The 23,121-nt window shown below is 40.9% G+C and overlaps 1 protein-coding gene across 21 annotated transcripts in view; it reads left to right on the plus strand.

Annotated features, from left to right (window-relative positions):
- SVIL (supervillin) overlaps positions 1-23,121 on the plus strand; it is a 142,881-nt gene that overhangs the window by 19,832 nt on the left and 99,928 nt on the right. For 9 of the 21 annotated variants that reach the window (XM_069777941.1, XM_069777971.1, XM_069777976.1 and 6 more), the window contains exon 1: positions 18,253-18,358. In XM_069777941.1, the coding sequence (XP_069634042.1) occupies positions 18,295-18,358 (64 nt within the window). In that variant the 5' untranslated portion in view covers positions 18,253-18,294. Of the gene's footprint in view, positions 1-13,150; positions 13,240-18,251; positions 18,359-21,263; positions 21,581-23,121 lie in introns of those variants that run through there. The other 12 variants (XM_069777915.1, XM_069777937.1, XM_069777951.1 and 9 more) reach the window with 5 other exon arrangements.

Consider the following 23,121-nt stretch of genomic DNA (forward strand, 5'->3'; position numbering starts at 1 on the left):
TCTACAACAAGAGCTGCAAATCATGCTTGCTTTTTTTCCCCCACTGTTTATTCAACCGCCTGCCAAGCAGCATAGATATCTTCTGAACAGATTTATGCAAAACTGGCAAATTGAGTGGTAATGATGTTGCTTCCATTAAATTCAGACTATTGTATTCTACATACAGTATTCACAGCTGCATTACTAACAAGGCTGCTATTGTTAATGAAGTTGTTGTATGAAGTACGCCACAAAATTGCTCTAATCTTAGACTTAAGCTATAATTTGAGATGGCTACCTTAAAATGAGAGAACCTATGTCCATAAATAAACTAGAAGCAACATAAACTTTTTAATAGCAGTGACAGTTAGCAAGGAACTATGCAAATCCCACAGGACTAGATAATCTCTACCATAATTATGTAGTCCACTAAGTGAGTAAAATTTCCAAAACTTAGCTCATGAATAAGACCAGATTGTTTGTGATGTGATTTCATAAAACAAACAAGGACGCTAAATGCTCCAGAGGCTACTTAAGGTTTTGCAGATGGGTTAATGGCTACTACTTCATTGTTTAAAGTATGTGTGAGGAGATACATGGCAGTTGTAGAAAGAATGTCTGAGAAAGAAACTTATTAGATATGTGCTGAATTTCTTTACCAATATAGCTGTGTTTCCAACAGGTCACTTTTATAATCTTCTGTATGAAATAGCCTTTAAATGTTGAGTAAGATTTTTGCTACTTATTCTGCTAGATAGTATATGTTGCTAAATATTTTCTGTCTGCTGTATTCTAACTGTGCTAATAAAGTGAACATTTGCTGTGATGTTTCTGGTTCTGCTTTGGTACTATTAACACATACCTGTTCTGTTCCCATACACGCTATCTAATTCTGCCACCTAAGACAGCTGTGCCAACAAAAGAACTGGGAAGAAAACAACACTTGCAGCAGTCTAGAAAAAAAGGCTCCCCGGAACACGGGTGTTGGAGAGAGATAGCTGAGAAGAGGTGTTCAGCCATGGAGTTGGTGGACTTACTAATGGATTGTCTTTCCTGGCCTTTGAGGTAGCCAGCCCCAAACAGCAACAGAGGTACAGCCACCACACTGAAGATCACAGGAAGCTGTAGCTTCCCTTCAGGGTGCTTGAAGAATGGATTGGGCCTCCTCCCTTTCTTGAGAGAGGAGAAATGAGGTTCAGCTTTTGGGGACATCTTATCTAGGGAACCTCCTGAAGACCATGTATTGCCTTTTCCTTTTTTATGGCTAAGTGTTGTCTAATCAAGATAAAGCAGCATGCATACTTCCGATACAGGAATTTGCACTTGTTCATATAAATCTTGTGTGATACTCCACACCCAAATACAGAAGGAATCCCAGAAACAGCAGCAAATGGTGACCTTGTTGAGCATGCAGACTTGTTGAAGGGAAGGCCCCTCTGGTGCCTGTTCCCCGTTACCTCCCTTGTACTAGAACTTCCCGCAAAACAGAGACTTGTCCTGGAGTCTCCTGCCTCAGCATGGATCCCCCTGTAAGCTTTATTTTACTTCAGTAAGTGTCTGATGCAAAGTCCCTAGAGAACTTAGAAATTTGGGTAATGGGAGCCACAGACTTGTACAAAATGGGTGTTCTGTAGAAAAAATTCCCTTTCTTAGGCGCATAATCTAAAAAATTGCCCCAGTGAGCTACCATGAATCTCAGTGCCCTTTTAACTTTTAGTTATTCATCCTCACCAGACCCCTGTAAAATTGGAGAGTTCTTTTCATTTTGAATGATGGACTGGGAGCTGGATTATGGGGGCTAGCTACCATGTTCTCACCCATATATACCAGCTTCCCCCTTTGTACCCCTCTGCTTTTCTGACCCCCTACTGAGTCATCTGTGTTTAATGTGTAAGGAAGCAATTGAATTAGTTTTATGGTTGCTGGTCTGAAATGAGTCAGTGCAGGGTCAAACATGTTGTGGAGCAGGGAAGGGATAGACTCACGCAGGCAGGGAGAGGAGTGGGAATCTGGCAGCCAGCAGTTGGCTGAGATTGCTGTAGAGCCACAGACTAACCCCGGTGACTTCTCCAAGGTCACACAAGCTTCTGTCAGCAAGAAATTGGAACCATGTCTCTCGTGTTATAGGGTGCTGACTGCAGGTCTCTCACATGCAGTAACTGGTAGGAAGTGGCTTTAGATTTATTCTGCTTAAATTTATTGTTTGCTTGCAAATACTGATGTATGAATTAATTGATGCTTTCTAGTGTATGCCAAATTCCAAACATACTGAGCTGGCCATAACTGTAGATATTCACATGTAAGCTGGGTGAATTCTAGGAGGAATACATAGTTAACTTCAGGTAACTTTCCCTTAGAAATGTGATTTTTGGATAGACAATGATCTGTTGACTACAGCACATTTATGTTTAAGGGCTACTGCCTTTTAATAAAGATAGCTCAGGAATTGGTGTCTGAAACAAATCCTTATGTGGTATTATATTGCCAACTCGGTAAAAAACAGTCAGTACGCAGTTGCCTGATAACTCATGCAGTCTGCAGCGTGATGCTTTATCAATGGCCTAATACAAAATTTAGAGTGGAGTATTTCACTAATCCTGGACACACAAATTTCTTAACAGATACAGCAATTTGTGCTATGTTCCTTATCATTAAGGCAGTGCTGAATGTAAAGGTCAGAGGGCAGAGCTTAGGTCATGTATTCTGGCATCAATTTCTATGCCTTGTTTTTTGTTTTGATTAATTTGGGAATGAATAAACTAGGAAACTTCTTTGAGTGAAGACTTTATCGCTCTGTGCTGGTTATGAAGCTATCTGTTTCACTCCTATGTTTTTATAGTTTCTTTAGAAAAAGGGCTATCAAAAAAAATTCTGGACATGATTGTATGTAACATATATGCATTCTCTTTACACAATACACTACAGTTAATTCAGTCTGAAAGGCTTTCTTCTAGCTCTGACAAATTTTGTCAAGCTACCATTTGACTTAATTTCTGTGGTTTTTTTTTTTTAATTTTGTCTTGAAACCAAAGAAAGTTTGTTGCAGTTTAAAAAAAAAAAAAAAAAAAGGACAATATTGGACAAATCTGTCTCCAGCAATCTAATACATTGTCTGATGTTCTAGGAACAAACGCATCATGTGGATTTTTATGTAGGAGGATTTTTAGACTTTTAATGGTTGGGTGTTAGCCACAAGGTTCATGCGACATGACAAATGTGGAACATCTGTGTACTGATGTGCATCACTGTTCTAAAAGTCATTCCCACCACCACATGCATTGAATTAAATACAAGAATTTAGGGAAAAAATAGTTGGAAGAACACATTCTGTCAAATACAATGGCAAGGATCTGCTGTGCAAGCTGTCAGAGCTCACTCATGCACTTATTCAGATGTCTGATGTGCTCCATGCATTAACTGTTGCCCCCTTTGGACTTGGAGAGTGGTATCGTGCTTTCCTAGTCAGTGGCAAACTATCTTCTGAATAGAAATTACAGTTTAGCATAAGGGATTTCTCAATACAGTTCCTTGTCTAAGTGATGTATGGGCTGTATGTGAGGTAAGTAGCAGGCCGAGTTGGCATACTTGAATTGGAAATGAAGTGTGGTTGAGTGGCTTTGACCAGGATCTCTTATATTAAAACATGAATCTTATTCATAACTCTGCCTGAAATGACCTTACCTAGCGACCGATATCCTTGTAAATCCTGAGTGCTACTGTTTGACTCCATGCTATAACTGGAGTAAGAGTTTTTGGCTATAAAATGACTGTGATGTAAAAAAGAAAAGCAATTCTTCTAGGTAAGATTTGACCTTTAGCATTCTGGACCAGTAGCTAGGAATTGCATTTCTTCTAGACTGCTTACCAAATTGCATGAAGGCTGCTGTACTTCATTATGACTTGTATACTTGGCGCTATCACCTCGGTCTGACAAGAGGCTGCCACATTTAGATTGCAGGATACAGTACCTTCAAAAAGCAGACTTCAGGACACAGGTCACAGCTTATGTTGCAGTGGAATTCATTGTTGGGATGGCAAGAAGCTCACTGCTGTGCAGAAGGCAAGTGTGGTATATAATAATAGTTGTCTTCGTAATGACTTGCATGTATTTCAGAAGTGGTCTGAAACTTTAGATATTTAAGTTTGAAAACATCATTAAGTAGTGGTAATGCAAAGCTATTCTTTCAGATATTATCATTACAGATAAGAATTTATTGAGTTCTGGTACTCACAGCTAGAAACCAGTCTTAAAAACTCAGTCCTTACTTTCTAGGTTATCTTCACAGACACGAATCTGTGAGCGCAAACGTAAAGGACATCCTTTACGTAGCCACATCCAACATAGCCATAGGACATCCAACATAGCCACATATGCCTGCATTTCAGAGGCAGCATGTACAGACATTGGAAAATGTGGGCACTTTGAAAATGTCACTTCACTTGGAAACAGATTCTGAATGATGCCCTGCTTTTCAAAGAGGCATAAGAAATGGTCTGAAGTAAAGGGAACATCTCTGGGATTTGTTGTCCAGAGTCAGGTGCTTAGGACAGGTGCTTAGGGAGTGGACAGAAGTGGTATACAAACCCTAAATGATTTGGGCATCCATTTTAATTGTCCTGTTCAGAAATGCTGTCTTAGAATTTGCTACGCTTTCATTAAATAGTTTTTATCATAAAACTATAGTTAGCTCATAACAAAATACAGATTCTTTAATCATTAAAGTTGGGGGGGGGGACATTTTTGTTGGGCTTTTAAGTTGATAAAGTTGATAGTTTTGAAACTAACTAGTTGGTTGGGTTTTTTTTCCTGTTGGTGTCTTTTCAAAAGCTGTTGGTCAAAACCAACCAGCCACTCTCCCACCCCAGTCTGCCTGGGCTCTCTAAGAGGCCACCTGTGCAGCTGACTGTGTGAGCCCTGTGTCTTTAGAGAGTGAGGACCCATGCAGATTTTTATATCACATTTCCAGCAGACTTGTCTTGAATGCTGGCTACAGTAAGTACATCTGAGTCAGCAGCTCTGTTCACATGCCCTCCAAAAGTCTGATACAGAATCTGGGCTGATCTAATTGTGATCTGTCCAGTACAGGACTTGCCCAAACCAAGTGTTTCTATTTGAAAAGTTTTTTAATTGAGTTTTGTAAAACTGTAGTTAGGAAACAATTCTGTATGTCCAGAATGTTTAGGTGTTAAGCTGGTGTTCAAAGTAGTTAAATGCAGCTTTGATGTAAATTACCTTATGTAAACACAGCAGTAGCTTCACATCCTTAGAACAATTTAAGTTATGCTCCAGTTTTGTTAAACAATTGAGAATAATCCTGTGAGGCCTTTCTGACTTTGGTCTGTTTTATTGCATGAAAATGTCTTTCAGAGTGCTGGGAAAATAATTTGATAATTTTTCTAAGGCTTTGAAGAGACTTCTGATGTCTTGAGTCTTTATTACACTAGAGGTCAGTGTATGATGGGAGCTTCTGTGAGGTGCTATAGAGTTTCTTGCAGAATCCTATTTCATCAAATTTGAAACCAGATTCTAAGACAAACTGTAGCCTACTACTGTGGAAAAAACTTCATATTAACATGTCTTATGACTTTCTTGGCTAAAGGGCTTTTTTGACCTTCCTGCTTTTAATTCTCCTTGCTTAAGGAGTATTTGGCAAGTATCAATAACAGCACTTTAATGTGGTAAGCATGAATATGCACACTCAATTGTTCCAACGTGCACCCCGAACATTCATCCTGCATTGCAATAACATGACTTTTTGGTTCAGTTATATTTCTATATGCCATGCTATTTGTAGGAGTCATCCTTAACTTGTGCACTGTACTTACTAAGGGCATAGTGAAAGATCTGCACATTATTCTTAGTGTAGTTGTCAACTTCTTGGGCACTGAGCTGGTAACTTTCAGGTGAATGGCTCCACTTTTGCATGTTGAGGGAAGCATAGTCAGGCATGATTCTATCATGATACTTGTAGAGATTGTCTCCTCAGTGGGTCTTCTTCAGTTCTCCAGAAAAGTAATTTCTTTAAACGTCGGGAATGTGCAAAAGCAGATTGTTTCTGAAAACATCATTGGGCAGGGGCACTGGAACAGATGGTCAAACTATGACAGTGTTATATGAGGTCAAATGGGAGAAAAATGCACTGAAGGACAGTCCTGCTGACTGGAGCAGATTACATCACAATGACAATTTAAGTAAGATGGTGGAATAGAAAAAAATAACAGGAGGGTGGTTTTGAGCTCTTGAATGTGTTTTCTAAGAGAACTGCCTACACAGAAAAGTGCCTGTATCCTGTTACTCTTGTGTAGGGTTCTTATGAAACGCCTCGAAAACAAGAAAAATAAGAACATGAGATGCTAAGAGTTTACAGGCTAGCACCAATATAGAGGGTAAGTGCAGGCATAGAGCTGAATTTTGGTGTTCTTAAGTGATTTTCTGAATGTTCAGGAGAGACCTGGACCGATGACAGTCTTTGTGGCCTTTCTTTTTGGTGGGGTGGAAGGGGGTGGGGACACTGTAAAAGCATAACCAGTAGTCTGAAAATCTCCTTTGCACTTGGCTGCTGCCCAGTATATTTTCTTACGTGCCTCTGGAGCATTAAGAAGGATGACACCTCAGTTGAGATAGTGTGAAGGAGGTGTTAGACTCTGGTTTAATTGAACTCTGTGAGGATTCCTGGCTTCACAGGAAAGTTTTTGCACTCTTCTACCTCTTCCCCAGCTTTTTCCAGGCTGCATTTTTTGTATTCTCTGTAACAAATGAAGATGTACCAAGGCTTTGAGAATGGGGGCTTATCAAAACATCTCTAAGTTTTGTGGTGTCAGGCTTCATTGGGTTGGGTTTGAAGAGCCTGAGAAGATGATGGTTTTGCAGAACTGATGTGATATAAGTCATTAAGCAACAAATAAAGCATCCTAAAAATTTATTTCCTTTTCTTGTCCTTTTGATATCGGAGGGATGCAACCTTAATTTGTTTCAGTGAAACTCTTTTAAAGTCTGTTCTGCACATAAGAGCTCCAGAACTACAAGGCTTATCTTAAAGAATAGAAGCTGTTGTAGCTGTCCTGTAGCCAGCCTAGTGAACAACCTGATGGGTCACTGCAGATTCTTGCAGAGCAGCTATATTTCTGTCTGCTGTGCACATAGTGACAGTCTTTCCTGGTTCAGCTGGTCAGGTGTTAAATTAGTCCAATTATTGATGCTATCTGCATCCAGAAGAATCTTTGTCTAGAAGAGCTGTAACTTTGCTTATTCTCCTGGATCAAAAATGGATCTTTGTGGCTAAGCAGAAGCGATTACCTACTAGCCCCTCTTTCTAGTTCATAATATCAGGTATCCAAATGATATTTTGATGTGTGTCTTTCCTTCATGACGTACTACTGACTGATTCCAGGAGCTATCTATTGTGTAATAAAGCAGACTTCATCAAAAAGGCAAAAATTAATATTTGGAGTGTGTTTTCCTGCTTTTGTTCTAAACTCTCGAAATGCAGGAGTTATCAGATATACAGTTCAAGCCAGAAACTTCTCAGATGAACTGGAGAGAGAGTGCAAAAAAATCGCAGCCAAGGTCAGTCTTCAAAAGCTTAGAATTCAATTGCCAGCTCTCACATTTTGATTTCAGTCTCAAATGTTCCCTGGTAGGTGCTCTGTATTTCTTAGGCCTTATGTTTGTCTCATTGTGTGTTCTTGCCAAAACTTCTTGTAAGACTTCTGACACTAACAAGGATGTGTAGAATATAGTGACATAGGCAAATATAAAAAAGTAACCAACTCTTCCAAGATAGTTCAACTCACACCAGATATCCAAGGTTCCTTTAAAAGGATAGACTTTGACAGGCTTCAGAGCTGCAGGCCTTCAAAACTACAGCACCACAGTCTTCTCTCTCTTGTTCCAATACACAAATGTAGCATTTGCCATAAAAGAATAAATAACAAAATATGTTACTGGATAGTTGCAGTGTGCACCAGGTTTAATGTGTGCTGTGCATTATAAATGTCACCCGTTCCCACCTCACAACGGCTCCCAGGAAACCCACGAAGTAGTTGACCAAAACAATATCTGGATTTCAAATCCTTCTTTTTCTGTCTTTTTAAAATGTTAATACATAAAGAGGAATAAGGTAGGAACAGTAGAAGTAATCAGGCAGCCCTCCAGTTAAGTAGCAAGAAGGAATTCAGAAACTGAGCATTATGTGATGGTGGAGAAACTAGTTTATCTTTCTTTCAACTACCCTTTGCTGACCATCTCTTTTCTTCAACTTTCTTACAAGGCTGAAGTGAGTCCCCACTCATTTACCCTTCCAAAGTGCAGGAATGCTCATTTGAGGTGAACGGAATTTGGAAATGGGAAAACATTAGCATGTGGTTTACCATATTCTGGGAACTTTAGGCTAGCTTCTTGCCTGAAATACAAAGGTAAATGTGGGTAGACCGTAAAAACTGGCTTAGTTAAAATGTGCAAACAGCTGCATAACATTAGGGAGAACACTGAATCACTGCCTTATCTGTTCCCATGGACTCTAAGGTAGTCTGTGTTTGGGGGTTTACTTGTCTCCTAAAATCAGAATTTTTCCCACTTCGAGCAAAATTCCTGTCTTATCTGTCTTTCTGTCTTTTCAATAATTATGTTTGTTTTGACCTCTTCTCTAGATGCTGTTATTATTGTCTGACATGTTCAGCAGCTGCAGTGGAAGCAGAGCAGTGACCTGACTGCTCTTAACAGTTGTTGCTCTGGTCACGTAGGATATCATGACTTCATTTTGTGCCTCTTTATAGATTAAAAAGGGAAGTTTAATAAAGCAGCTGTGAAAGTGAAAGCAGTATATATATGGCACCTAAAAATGTATGCAGGTGAACTGAACCTCACCTCACAAGAGTAAAAATGTTTTAGCTACCAGGTATATTACAGGAGGGAGACAATAATCTGTTCAACAGCACAGATTGTTTCATGGAGTTCAGGTCTGCATTGGAGATCTCTTCACTGCTCTGTGGAAAGAAACAACTGCATTGGTGGTACAGAATAGAGTAGCAAGCCCAGAGCAGTTATTATTATGAGTTTTTATGGGGATTGGCATCTGTAAGGACATGTGGTGCTGGGATAATTCAGCTAGTTTGAAACAACCTAACTCGGATACCACCTCAACATGAATCTCCATATAGGCTAAATGCCCAGAGAAATTGTGGATGCCCCATACCTGGAAGTATTCAAGGCCAGGTTGGATGGGGCTTTGAGCAACCTGGTCTAGTCAAACGTGTCCCTGCCTATGGCAGGGGGGTTAGAACTAGATGATCTTTAAGGTCATAGAATCATAGAACCATTTAGGTTGGAAAAGACCTTTAAGATCATCGAGTCAAACTGTCAACCATGCCCACTAAACCATGTCCTGAAGTGCCTTGTCTACGTGCTTTTTTAATACCTCCAGGGATGGTGACTCAACTGCTTCCCTGGGGAGCCTGTTCCAATGCCTGACAACCCTTTCAGCAAATAAATTTTTCCTAATATCCAACCTAAACCTCCCCTGCCGCAACGTGAGGCCATTTCCTCTCATCCTATCTCCAGCCACCTGACAGAAGAGACCAGCACCCACCTCACTACAACCCCCTTTCAGGTAGTTGTAGAGAGCGATAAGGTCTCCCCTCAGCCTCCTTTTCTCCAGACTAAACAGCCCCAGCTCCCTCAGCCGCTCCTCATAAGACTTGTGCTCCAGGCCCCTCACCAACTTGGTTGCCCTTCTCTGGACACACTCCAGCACCTCAATGTCTTTCCTGTAGTGAGGGGCCCAAAACTGAGGTGTGACCTCACCAGTGCCAATACAGGGAAACAGTCACTTCCCTACTCCTGCTGGCCACACTATATCTGATACAGGCCAGGATGCCATTGCCCTTCTTGACCACCTGGGCACACTGCTGGCTCATATTCAGCTGGCTGTCAGCCAGCACTCTCAGGTCTTTTTCTGCCAGGCAGCTTTCCAGCCACTCTTCCCCAAGCCTGTAGCACTACATGGGGTGGTTGTGACCGAAGTGCAGGATCCAGCACTTGGCCTTGTTGAATCTCATACAGTTGGCCTTGGCCCATCGATCCAGCCTGTCCAGATGCCTCTGTAGAGCCTTCCTAGCCTTCAGCAGATCAAGACTCCCACCCAGCTTGGTGTCATCTGCAAACTTACCAAGGGTGCACTTGATCCCCTCATCCAGATCATTAATAAAGATATTAAACAGGACTGGCCCCAGTACTGAGCCCTGGGGAACACCACTGGTGACTGGTTGCCAGTTGGATTTAACTCTGTTCATCACAACAGTTTGGGCTCATCCATCCAGACAGTTTTTTACCCAGCGAAGAGTACACTTGTCTAAGCCATGAGCTGCCAGCTTCTCAAGGAGTATGCCATGAGAGACAGTGTCAAAGGCCTTGCTGAAGTTCAGGTAGACAACATCCACAGCCTTTCCCTCATCCACTAGGCGGGTCAGCTGCTCATAGAAGGAGATCAGGTTAGTCAAGCAGGACCTGCCTTTCATGAACCCATGCTGGCTGGGCCTGATCCCCTGGTTGTCCTGCACATGCCGTGTGAGCGCACTCAAGATGAACTGCTCCATAATCTTCCCTGGTACCGAGGTCAGGCTGACAGGCCCGTAGTTCCCTGGATCCTCCCTCCGACCCTTCTTGTAAATGGGCATCACATTGGCAAGCCTCCAGTCATCTGGGACCTCGCCTGTTGACCACAATTGCTGATAAATGGTGGAGAGTGGCTTGGCAAGCTCCTCTGCCAGCTCCCTCAGTACTCTTGGATGGATCCCATCTGGTCCCATAGACTTGTGAGTGTCCAGGCAGCGTAGTAGGTCACTAACTATTTCCTCCTGGATTATGGGGAGTATATTCTGCTCTCTGTCCTTGCCTTCCAGCTCAGGGGGCAGAGTACCCTGCGGATAACTGGTCTCACTATTAAAGACTGAGGCAAAGAAGGCACTAAGTACCTCAGCCTTTTCCTCATCTCTGGTGCCAATGTTCCCCTCTGTATCCAATAAAGGATAGATATTCTCCTTGGCTCTCTTTTTATTGTTAACATATTTGTAAAAACATTTTTTGTTGTCTCTTAAAATAGTGGCCAGATTGAGTTCAGGCTGAGCTTTTGCCTTTCTAATTTCCTCTCTATGTGACCTAACAAGATCCCTGTACTCTTCCTGAGTTGCCTGCCCTTTCTTCCAAAGATGGTAAACTCTCCTTTTTTTCTTGAGTCCTAGCAAAAGCTCCCTGTTCAGCCAGGCCGGTCATCTTCCTTGGTGGTTCGTTTCACGGCACAGGGGAATAGCCTGGTCCTGAGCCATTAAGATTTCCTTCTTGAAGAATGTCCAGCCTTCCTGGACACCTTTGCCCTTCAGGACTGTCTCCCAAGGGAGTCTCTCAACCAGTGTCCTGAAAAGGCCAAAGTTTGCCCTCTGGAACTCCATAGTGGTGGTTTTGCTGACCACCTTCGTTGCCTCACCAAAAATTGAGAATTCTATCTTTTCATGGTCGCTAAGCCCGAGACGGCCTCTGACCATCACACCTCCCACTAGTCCTTCCCTGTTTGTAAACAGTAGGTCTAGCCAGGCTCCTGCCCTGGTGGGCTCACCTACCAGCTGTGTCAGGAAGTTATCTTCCCCACACTCCAGGAACCTCCTAGACTGCTTGCTCTCTGCCGTGTTATATTTCCAGCAGACATCTGGAAAGTTGAAGTCCCCCACGAGAACAAGGGCACACGATTGTGAGACTACTGCCAGCCGCTTGTAGAATGTTTCATCTGTCTCTTCAACCCAGTTGGGTGGTCTATAACAGACTCCCAGCACGATATCTGCCTTGTTGGCCTTCCCTCTCATCCTTACCCATAAGCACTCCACCTTGTCATCACAATCGCGTGGCTCTGTACAATCAAAACACTCCCTAACATAGAGAGCCACCGCACCACCTCTCCTTCCCTGCCTATCCCTTCTGAAGAGCTTATAGCCATCCATTGCAGCACTCCAGTCATGGGAGTCATCCCACCATGTTTCTGTGATGGCGACTAAGTCATATCTATCCTGCTGCACAATGGTTTCCAGCTCCTCCTGTTTATTGCCCATGCTGTGTGCATTGGCATAGATGCACTTGAGCTGGGCTATGGATTCCACCCCCAACATTGGCATGCCGCTTTCAGGCCCATTGTCTGGTGAGCCTAGTTTTATCCCCTTCCCCCTTCAAACCTAGTTTAAAGCCCTCTCTATGAGCCCTGCCATCTCATGAGCGAGAATCCTTTTTCAGCTTTGAGATAGCTGGACTCCATCTGTCGCCAGCAAGCCCGGTGCCATGTAAACCTCCCCATGATCAAAAACCCCCAAATTCCACCAATGGCACTAGCCTCTGAGCCACATATTAATCAGGTCCCTTCCAACCCACACTGTTCTATGATTTTATGATTCTAAATCACCCTCTGGGAAAGCAATTAGTGTTACAGGCAAAGCCAGAAGTGTTTTGTATTTGCTAAAGAAGAAAATAAAAGCAGTTGTTCAAGATGTGGGGATCAAAAATCAGGCCACGTGACAGGTGTTGCCCGCAGAACTGGACTTGCTTGATAGGTCAAATGCTCTCCACTGGGAGAAGTCTCAGGTCTTTCTCCTGATTGCTGTGGTTCTAGGAAGAGAGCTGGCTCTTCCAGTTACATCTACTGATGTTTAAAATTAAAGATTTTGAGGGTAATAGTCTTTTGGTAGATGCTGCTGTTTTGTTGTTGTCTTCCAGGCTGCTTGACCTTATCGAAAGGTGTAATACAGTCTACTTTCTGTGAGATGGTTAAGTGAAAGCTTGGCATTTCTAGAGAAATTGGTAGTTCAAGAATGTGCCTCATGTTAAAGGCTCAGACTCTAGTAACTGAAGGGTCAAGTTCCTCAGGGTTCCTAGCAAACTTGCAAGACCTCTCTTTCCCTATTAATATAGCTACAGTGCATTAATAGCTGGGCTTTGAAAAGTGCTGTTGCTTGTGGTGATGATCTTGTCTGTAGGAACGGGCAAGGTAGCAATATAATCTAAACTGCTTCATTCCCTGTAGTCAATCAGGTCATCCCCTTTGTGCAACTGCCTGGTAGTTCTGAAGTTGTTTTCATACTCTGGCATGTGTATTTGTGGTTCTTACCCATACTTTTTTGTGTTTATTTCTTGTAGGAGGAGGACTGCCTTTTGGATTGTGAGCCACTTGGACATGGTGATGCAGATCTACCTAGAGGGTCAGGCCTGGATGGTTGGGATTTAAGGTGAGCCTGTGCTGAAAAATAGATGCAGATGTGAACTAAGAACTATGGGTTGTTGTTTTTCTTCTTTTTTTTTATCTGGAGTTGTTTGTATCAAACATTTAAAGAAGAATCTGTGTGTGCCTCCTACTATATATGTAGCATTAATAAAATGCAGTGTTGTAATAGTTAAGATCCCAGAGTAGCCTTTAGGACCTTCAGAAGAGCTGGATGGTATTTAAATACCTAGGAGATGTTAATGCTGCTTTAAGAAGAAATGTTATTCAAAATGAAAGTGACAGTAAGATTTCCCAAAATTTCATCTCAGTATGCACTGAGAGGCAGCAAGCAGCTGAGATGGATCCCCTGTTCCAGTTTTTCTATCATTCCCTCTTCCAGTTGTGGTAAAACAAAGTAGCTTCAGCCATTCTAGGCTATGGACAATTCCTTCAAATGTAAAATTTTAATTACAGATCTGTAGTCTACTTTTCATATTGCCCACTCTTCAAGTTGCAGACTTTTGGTGATATATTTGCAGTTTAGATTTGATTCAGGGTTGGGTTTTTTTTGTTCCAGTTCTTGGCTATGGGAAAGCATTTCCCTACACAAACACAAACCAAGAACAAAAGGGACCTTTTTTTGAGTGTAAGTTTGTGTAGCAGGTTCTGTCAGTCCCATAAAGGCAGAGCTCCTGTAACTTGTGTAGTGCATGGGATTAATCTTGCTCTTGGAGAATTGTGTAATTTTATGAGTGGAGAGATGTGGTTTCCTGGACATGATCAAGAAGATCTCACTGGTAATATATAGATGATCTATCTCTTAACTTGCCTAAAACAGAACTAGTGTCTAATTCTGGCCATAATGCCTGGAAAGAGCTGTCATCCTACAATTTCTCTTGCCACATGTAGCCTGTTTTTTCTCAGAGGTATGGTAGGCACTGTCTCAGTTGTTGCTCCAAAATCATGTGAGAACTGTTTTCCTTGCAACTTGCCATAGTTTCTGAAGGCTGGGGGAGCACAGTGTAAAGAGTGAAACTTTGAATAAAAGCTTATTTTGCTGGTTTTAACATCTTATTAAAAAAAAGAAAAGTGGGGGACTAGGGACAGTGCTTATTCTTCATTGTGCTCGAGAGCTCAAAAAGTTGGAAGAGCTTGCAGTAGAAAAACAAAACCTAACTTTGATTCCTGAAGATTTGGGGTTGGAGCACAGTCATGGAAAAATTGGATTGAATCTTGATGATTCTGAATTAAAGCATTTGTATAAAGTCTCCTCCAAAAATGTTTAGAGCAAGCGTATTCACATCACAGTTATTAGCTGTATACTTTGTGCAGTGAATAATTTAATAAAGGTGAGCAGAAGTAGCCTGTTCTTGCAAGACTAAAGCATGTACTGAAAATTATGTGAACAGTCCTGTGAATTTAGGTTGTTAAGGGTAATATTACTTAAATAACTTCTTCCAGCAAAGACTCAAGTAAGTCAAGCCTCCAGAGAATTTTTTGCTGAACTTGCTTCTTAGTATATACCATCATAAAATGGTTGTAACATTCAGAAGATGATACTATTAGACCATGTGAATGGGTATTTTGGCTGTATTTAAAAAAAAAATCAACAACTAAAATCCATGAGGATTATATAGTAGACAATTTAAACAACCAGAGATTGTTAACAGTACACAATTTACAGACTTAATGTGATTAAGATAAGACAAGACATAGCTTGAGACGGTCTGATAACTAAACCGCAGGCTATTTGGATATATAACCTTCAGATGAATGTGTTTAAGTTTTTCCACAGCATCTTGCAATACTGTGTAGTATTTACTGTACCCATAACTGGCTTATATATTCAGTAAGCAATTACATGGACTCCAGATTATCAGACCGTAAAATGATGGAAGAAAATTGGTGATGTCTGAAGGTCATAACCTAGCTTTCTACTTTCTTGCTGCAGTTGCATCTGGGTAAGACTGTCCAGTTGACTTTAGAGGCTGGGAAATATGCAAGGCACAATCAGATGAGTCACTTACACTCTCTTTTCATATCATTCCAGTAGACACAGTTTATGAACAGGTATTCTGTTGTTTTGTTTTTTTTTTAATTTACAGTGTGTTGGCTCTGCTAGCAGCATACCATTTATCATGTACTACCTCTGTTGTGTAACTTCCACAAAAGACAGCAAGGCCAAGGCTTCATGTGCAAGTTCATGTGCTGTCTTGCTAGACACTTTAGCAGCCCTGCTTATATATGAAGAAACATGCAGTGTTCCTTCTAATACTGGTTTGTTTTTAATTACAGAAGTTTCAGCCAACTCTTGCTGTCTGGTGTAGCTTGCAAAACAGTGAATTGTTTCATTTCTGCCATCTAGGATAAAATTAAAACACTGGGGATGCCCAGTTCTTATAAATCCCCTGTCAGTGCAGCAGTATCCTTCAGGTTAATGTTGAACACCTGTGCTGTGTTCCCTCTGACCTAGCTGGAAACTTTATCCTCTCCCTTCTGAGGATAAAGGCAAAAACATTTATTTCCTATTTATTTTCTCAGATGCCAATGAGACTGTTCCCCCTACTATGGTTTCAATTCAACTACTTTTGTGAATACTTTGTAAGCTGAATTATTAATGCTTGCACTGTTTTAAAAAATAGTGCCATGCAGTACCTCACAATCTTTTGCTGATTCAGGATTTTTTTTTTTTTTTTGCTGCTTTGAGACCAGTTTGCTTGAACTTTTGTGCTTTACTGCTACAGTACAGTACTAGACTGCTTGCAAAAGCCAAGCTTACAGGGAATGTCATCCTATTGAAAGTGGTTTGCTCTCACACAATGTATGATAATGCTTTTGTTAAAATGTGTGTGTTTGGTGTAGTACCTGTTGTGCCTAGTGTTCTCTGGCAATATTGCTCATGCTCAGTTTGCCTGAGGATGGAAGTGTTAGTGTTGGGATTAGCCCGGCGTCTTGTGCAGAGAGTCAAGGTCTTCAGTTATGCTTAAAAGCATACCAGCTCTTCACCTTCTACCTTGCTGGTAAGGACTGGTCTTTTGCTATTTTCTCCATATAGTTCCTCTCAGGCTTTGGGATTGGACTACTTGAAGACATACTCAAAGCTTTGATTTTTGTTGTCATGGGGGGTTTTTTTCTTTGTTTATTTAAAGCACTGGGAATTTTTAGTAAAGATGTTGCCAGGTGAAAAAGGATGGGATAGGGAGAGTGCAAAAGCATCTTCCTTACTGCTGCACCTCTCTTCAAATTAATAACTATTGGTAAGAAAGGAAGCTATGCCTCATGTCACTCCCAGAAGTTTAACATGCGTTTCTTCACATGACCTGGGCTGTTGCCAAATGTCCTTAGCTATTTATTATGGTCAACAAAATGGAATCCGGACTATTTGAGAGTGGTAAACTTTGGATGAAACCACTAATCCATTCAGTCTGACACCCTTTCTGACACAGTGTGCTTCTTTCTGTAGTAAGGCTTTTGAGTGGCAGCCTGTCCACCTGGGTCATCTCTTCCTAATTTCCATTTAGTGAAAGATTTCGGGTTTGTTTCTAGGATCTAAATTACCCATGCCTCTTTCCAAAGCTTTTTTTGCAGTGTCCTACTGAAAATGTCAGAAATTTTCATCTTTAGGAATATTTTGTTTCCCCCAAACTGTAATGACTCAAGAGTGTTGATGTGAAGCTATGCAAAGCAAGAGAAGGTCAATAAATCTGACAAATGATGACTCAGTTGTACTTCTCTTGCTAATTTCTTTGAATTGTGGATTCTAATTTCATTAGTGGCTCTACAAACCTTGGTGTTTGAGACTTGCAACTGATACCTTTTCTAAAAACAGGGAGGGAGGAGAGGGAGTACTCTGTTTATTTCAACAACCACAAGCAACACTTCCAAAATACACTTGTGGTTGTATCGCAGAGTTATGAATCTTAGGTTATCTAGCAGTGACTAACATGGTGAGACAGTAGCCTAATATGTCCATGCTTTATTTAGAAAAGGTAGTTCTTATTGGAGACAAGGAACACTAGTGTTTCATTCACTGTGTTTGCTGAATCCCTAAGTACAGATATCAAGTCTGTCAGCAGTTCACGCTGCAAGATACAGAAGCTAGCCTTTCAGGGTCTGACTGCAAGTTCTAAGGATTTTGGAGTACAGAAAGAAACAAACTCCTCTCCCCCTCCACCTTCTGTCTTTCCAAGTGCACTTTTTAGGCTGTCTTATGGTTTGATCAAAGTTAAGAGTTGTGATACCTCTTGATCAGATAGGTTTTTCCCTTACATTGTGGTGAATTTTTTTAACACAGTATTATCTCATTGGAGTGGTGCTTCACAAATAGATAGTAACAGCTTTCTAAATTCTTCAGTCAGCCTGGATTATACCAGTCATTACATTTAGAGAACCCTACAGGTTAAGAAAAAAAATTACTTTTTACTCACTGCAGAGTTTAACCTGTAGAGTCCAGGTGTGTGTCTTCAGTAAGACAGCAATCTTTTACTGTTCTGCCTATTTAAAAATAAAATGGAAGAGCAAATCGTCCCTGGCAAACCGAGAGATCCTCAGTTTTGGGGGTATATACAGTTTGCATTGAAGATAAGCTGGGTTGGAGGGCATAGGCTTTGACACAAAACATGTGGCTTTATTCCCACAGACAGGCGGTGCAGCCAAACTGGGGATTAGTGAAGTGTGAGGGACTGTCCTCCCTGACTTGCCACCTTCTCATCAATTCAGAGCATAAGGAATTGTTTGGCCCTGTGGCAATAACACCAACTGTAATATGCATCTGATAGTGAAAGAATGAACGATTTGTTCTCCCGGAAAGACAAAAAGTGTTTGTGTTGGTTTGGGAGGGGGTGAGTTGGTGTTTTGTTTTTTTTTTTTTTAAGAGAAATAAAAAATCCTCTGTGGGTCATTTTAGGCTCTCACACAAACTTGAATATGCTAAATGAGTGTGGTTCCCTAGCTGAGCCAATAGGGATGGCCATGCACAGGCAACACTTTTATCCCACGAGAGGGAGGAGGGGTGAATGAGCTAGAAGATATAAGCTGAAACAAAGCCATGCTGTCCTTCTGAGTCATTCGCATATACTGGATGGGTAAGGCTTCCTGCTTCCTGGGACACAGAAGTGGGGTCATGATTCTAACAATGGATGCTGGTAAGTCACTTTTTATTAAATTTGTCTTTTTTTTCTGGGAAGTCTCTCCTTCCCCTCCCCTCTCCAGCTGAAAAGAAGATATCTGTAACTGGGAAGCTGAATTGTTAAATAAATGCATGCTTAAGCCAGACTTCTCAAGCTGTGTACATTTTACTGTGTGTTACACTGGTGTTATTTCTTGACTGTTACTCATTGAAGCACATGTCCTTTCTTGCAATGCAAGACCATGGTATCAGAAGTGTGTCTGTTAATTTGTACTTCTGTCTTCATTGGGACAAAACCTGTGGCCTGAGAAGTGCATGATGTCTCACTCTCTTTGATAATAGAATTGATAGTCTCTGGAAGATACATGCTAGATCTTACACTTGCTGTGAAGAGCTGGTGGTGATCTAATGTATTGGCTGTGGCTTCCTCTACTCTTGTGTTTACAGAAATTTTGTATTGGGGAGGAAGAGGGAGAAACTGCTGCATTTCCATGGTAGTCAGTTCTGCCTTGTGTGTTTATAGCCAAGGAAGTCTATGTGAAAAGAGCACATACAGGATATTTTTCTTTTTTTTTTCAAATTAGGTGTGAGAGTGAAATCTTTAACATAGTTCTCTGTGTGATAGGGAGAATAAATGTAGAATGGTTTCTATAAAAGAAACAAGCAATCCCAGTCCTGCTCCTTGAGAGGGGGTGTGTTTCCATGTCATAACTCACATCCTTCAAATTCCACAGTAATAAAAGACCTTGGATTTTAAATGGTTATGGATAGGGCATAAAGCACCAGTGGTTGTGCTCTGGCAGAATCCTCACGGCTGCTCTTGCAAGCATGCCTGCTGCATTTTTGAGAGCTCTGTTGAACTTTTGTCAGCAGTTGGTTCAGCTACTTTTTTTCACCACGGTGCAGAAGCATAATGTGACAAGTTCTACAAACTGTGTTCAAAGTGATAAACTTATTCGGGCGGATCTTGCTGGTCTGTTTTATCTACTTGTCACATGCTCAGTTTACTCCATGCTAATGAAAAGCTCTCTGTCTCCTATGCATCTGAATTGATTCAGTTGGGCATTTGCTAGGGCCTAAAGGGAAAACTCTCTGTGCCTTCTTCCAGCTCTTCGACTTTTTCTGAGACTTCCAGAAGGTGGCCCAGCTGGGTTCTTCATGCACAATTTAGAGGAGATAGCAAACCACTTCATTTAAAACAGCCACACTTAATTGAAGTTGCTTTGTCATTATCTGTGTAGGCAAGATTGAAACCAGTGACTCTTTTTGTGTTCAAGGTATGTTACATGCTTTGCAAATAAGTTTAAAATCCAGGTCCTTTAACTGAGGTGATAAAATTTAACACAAGCTCAGAGAGGAGTAGGATGGCATATGGCTGACAATTTTGCATGACATGGATGATGATGATTTTTATATTTTGTCCCTTTCACTGGAGTAGCTTCCTGAGGAGCCAGATTTCAGACTTTTCCTAAAGCAGTTCGAATACCAGGAATAAGCAATCTTCTTCTCCCCCTGCTTGTACAAGAAGGACTGATGCCTAGATGGTAGATGTCATGCCCAGTATTATAGGAGGATGCCCTGACAATGTTCAGGATTTATGTGCTGACGGGAGATATGGATCCAGGCTTTGCCCACAAAATACTTCTTCCCCTTAGAAGTACCAGAGTTCCTGTACTCCACTGGAGTAATTGAACTTGCTGTTTTGGAAAGACTGGGGAGACGTTAATAATGTATGGTTAAAAAAATATCTTTTATTCGCATATACTTATGTACTTGCATTGCGCGCTGTTTTTTGCACTGTGAGGTGAACCATAAAGATTATGCTGCTCCTCTGTGTTTCACTGGATCCAAACCTGTATCTTTTTTCCAGAACAGTGTCACTGCACTAGCTTCTCAGGAATTACTGTGATCTAGTAGTCCTAGTGGTATTTTTCAGAGTTATACTGACTTGTATGGTTAGTAAACAGATGTTTTGGAAGCTCCCAGTTCCTTAAGAATTCTTAAATTATAGTTCTCAGCTTCTTTGGGAAAATGGTTCTAACCACCTGAAAGGAAACATTGTAATACAGGGATTTATAACAGCGAGTTCTAGTACTTCTCAAGTGTATTTAAGTTACAGAAAAAATATGCAAGCAGTTTATTGCCTTATGCCTTAATCTGGGACATGGATAGTGCTCCATGAAGTTTATCTGCTTGGTTTCACCCACCTTTTAAAGCTGAGCTTGCTGTTCTTGGAACTGTTTGCTTATTTCAAATTGTATGTTTGCATTACAAGTCAGGGCTGATAATGTTTTGTTTTGTTTTGTTTTAAATGGGCATCAAATTCTTAAGCTGTTTCTTAACAGAATAAAACTTCTGTTCCTTAAGATAATTGTAAGAATACTTGTGCATTTGTTTCAAATTTTTATTAAATGCATTTTATTCTGCTGCATTTGTCTTTGCAACTTTTAATTTCTCACAGGAGCAGGACTAAAAAAGTTTTGGATGGGGGGAATAAAAAGGAGAGTCGCAAGATAGCATTGACAGTATAATTGGATTTGAAGCAGCTACAGGCTGGGACTGTTGCAACAGCTGATTTGATCCTTCTGAGTTTCAAGAGCTATTTATGGTAGATTAGCTGTATCAAAGCTCTACTGTTCCAACCATAAAAGGTTGGTCCTATGTGAAGTTACCACACTGCATTTGGCTTAGTCCTCCAAGGTTGGAGAGCCTATAGCTTTTTATGTGGATAAATCTAGTGATGGATGGAAATACTAAAGGCAGACCGAGGAATAACATTGTTGAGGACTTCAGATGACAGCGAACTCTTAAAAGGAGATTTCCACTAATAAATTTTTTGCTCTAAAGCTTGGAATCAGCACTTGGATGTAGGTCCTGCATATTTACTGCATTTGGTGAACGCATGCTTTTAGGAAAGCACTGTTCTAAATTTATCTGACTTATCTGAATCATCTTGACTGCACATGTACTTGCCAGCCTTGCATGTTGATATTTGGTAACTCTTGTGAAGTCACTTTTCTGTTTTCTTAGTGGGTGAGTGTTAGGTCCTTTGGAAAGGAATCTTAGGTGAAGTGAGAAACTTCTCTAAAACAAGAATTATGAAATACCTGGCTAAAGAGAGCTTCAGGCATTATCAGTAACTATTTTGAGAAGACTGACCCCTTCTGCTGCATCTGTACCTTCTTTCTTTCCTCCCTTGTGTAAAGGCAGACAAGTGGATTTTTTACAGGATTCTGAAGTAAGTAGCACTTCATTCGGAGAGCTTGCACGCAGCCGCTTGAACCAGTTGTTTGAGAATATTTGCAGCTTTGTCAGGTTGAAATGTGAGTGGGTTTATTCCAGCCTGTGCATGCCAGTCATTCAGCCTTCCTTAAGGCATTTTGTGTTTTTATTCTAGTGGTTTTGCTTAGAGGATGAGTTCATTCTGCTATGAATGGAAAGTCCTGTCACTGGTTGGTTTGTGTGTGAGGTGTGTCTCTTTTTCTGATTTAATGTGTTAACCTTAGCCACAGTACTACAAGCAGCTATAAGAGCACTTCTATAACCCCCAAATTTTTCAGTAGTAATTTTCTCTTGTGTTTAAGAAGTTCTATAAACACATGTGAATACTGCTGCATTGGATAACAATGTTGTATTTTGAGACTTGGAGTGTTCTGAAGAAAGCTTCCTTCAACTTTCCATTCTTTTATTTTTAAACATTATCAGGAGACCACAAGTGAAAGTTACTGGCACTGTTTTACCTTCCTCTCCTGCAGCAGTATCAGCTATTAAAGGAGGGGAGCATAAGGGGCAGGAGGGCAGGAAGAGGAGGTTCCTTGCTTCAAGAATGTTCCAGGTGTTGTATTTTAATCTCCAGAAACACAAGAATAGTGTCCTTCCCAAGGAAATAAATTACCTGGTTTTCAGTTTCCCTTTCAGGAACTAGCAATTTAAAGCCATCTTCCATTTTCCTTGGGTTACAAATCTGTATTTCTCTGTCAAATGGATCTATAATTTTTATTCTGAATTATATAAACCTGTGTCTTAGCCTAGAGCATACCAGAAGACAGAAAATGTATCGAGAGTTACAGTTTAAAAACTACTTTATCAGTTTAGGGATAGGAATATTTTACTGGAATAAAAAACCCCATATATTTAATCATTCTCACACAGACCTTGTTAGATATAAATTTAATTACTCACCTCTATCTGCATATTTTATAGGAGACTGAATCCTTCTACCTGCAGAGGCAGTGAGGGTTAGGAAGAAACTGCCCAATCAATATCCTCCTTCAGATAGCCTGTTAATTTTTGTCTTGGATTAAGAGATGTGTACTTCAGTTTAATACCCAACTTTAAAATGTTTTTACGTTGCTTCTGGTAAAATAGGCATCCTTTTTTATATGATGTGATTTTTTTTTTCCTTTGCTACTTGCATTTTAAAAAGCAAGTTGACATAAATTGCTCCACCATTTTAGCATGCCTGTGTTGTGCTCCTATAAACCTGTTAGAAGATGTCAGTGCCTTAAAAGCCCTAGAACAGACCACAAAGACATCAAATATGGAAGTTAGGTACCCCAGAGTCTGCACAAGAGCAGGATGACACTGCTAGAGCCCTTAACTTCAGCTTCAGGTTCAAATGCGCTAAGGGTGTAATGCAGGAAACATTTTGATTGATGAGAAGTAACGATATCAGCTCCTCTGTGCAGCAGATGCTTCAACGTGTTGGAACTGGTAAACTTTCTTCCCTGCTATCTCTGGGGGATTAGTTAGTCAATTTAAGCATTAATTCTACCTCTT

The sequence above is a fragment of the Haliaeetus albicilla genome, chromosome 2 (assembly GCF_947461875.1).
Source record: "Haliaeetus albicilla chromosome 2, bHalAlb1.1, whole genome shotgun sequence".
Classification (NCBI taxonomy): Eukaryota; Metazoa; Chordata; class Aves; order Accipitriformes; family Accipitridae; genus Haliaeetus; species Haliaeetus albicilla.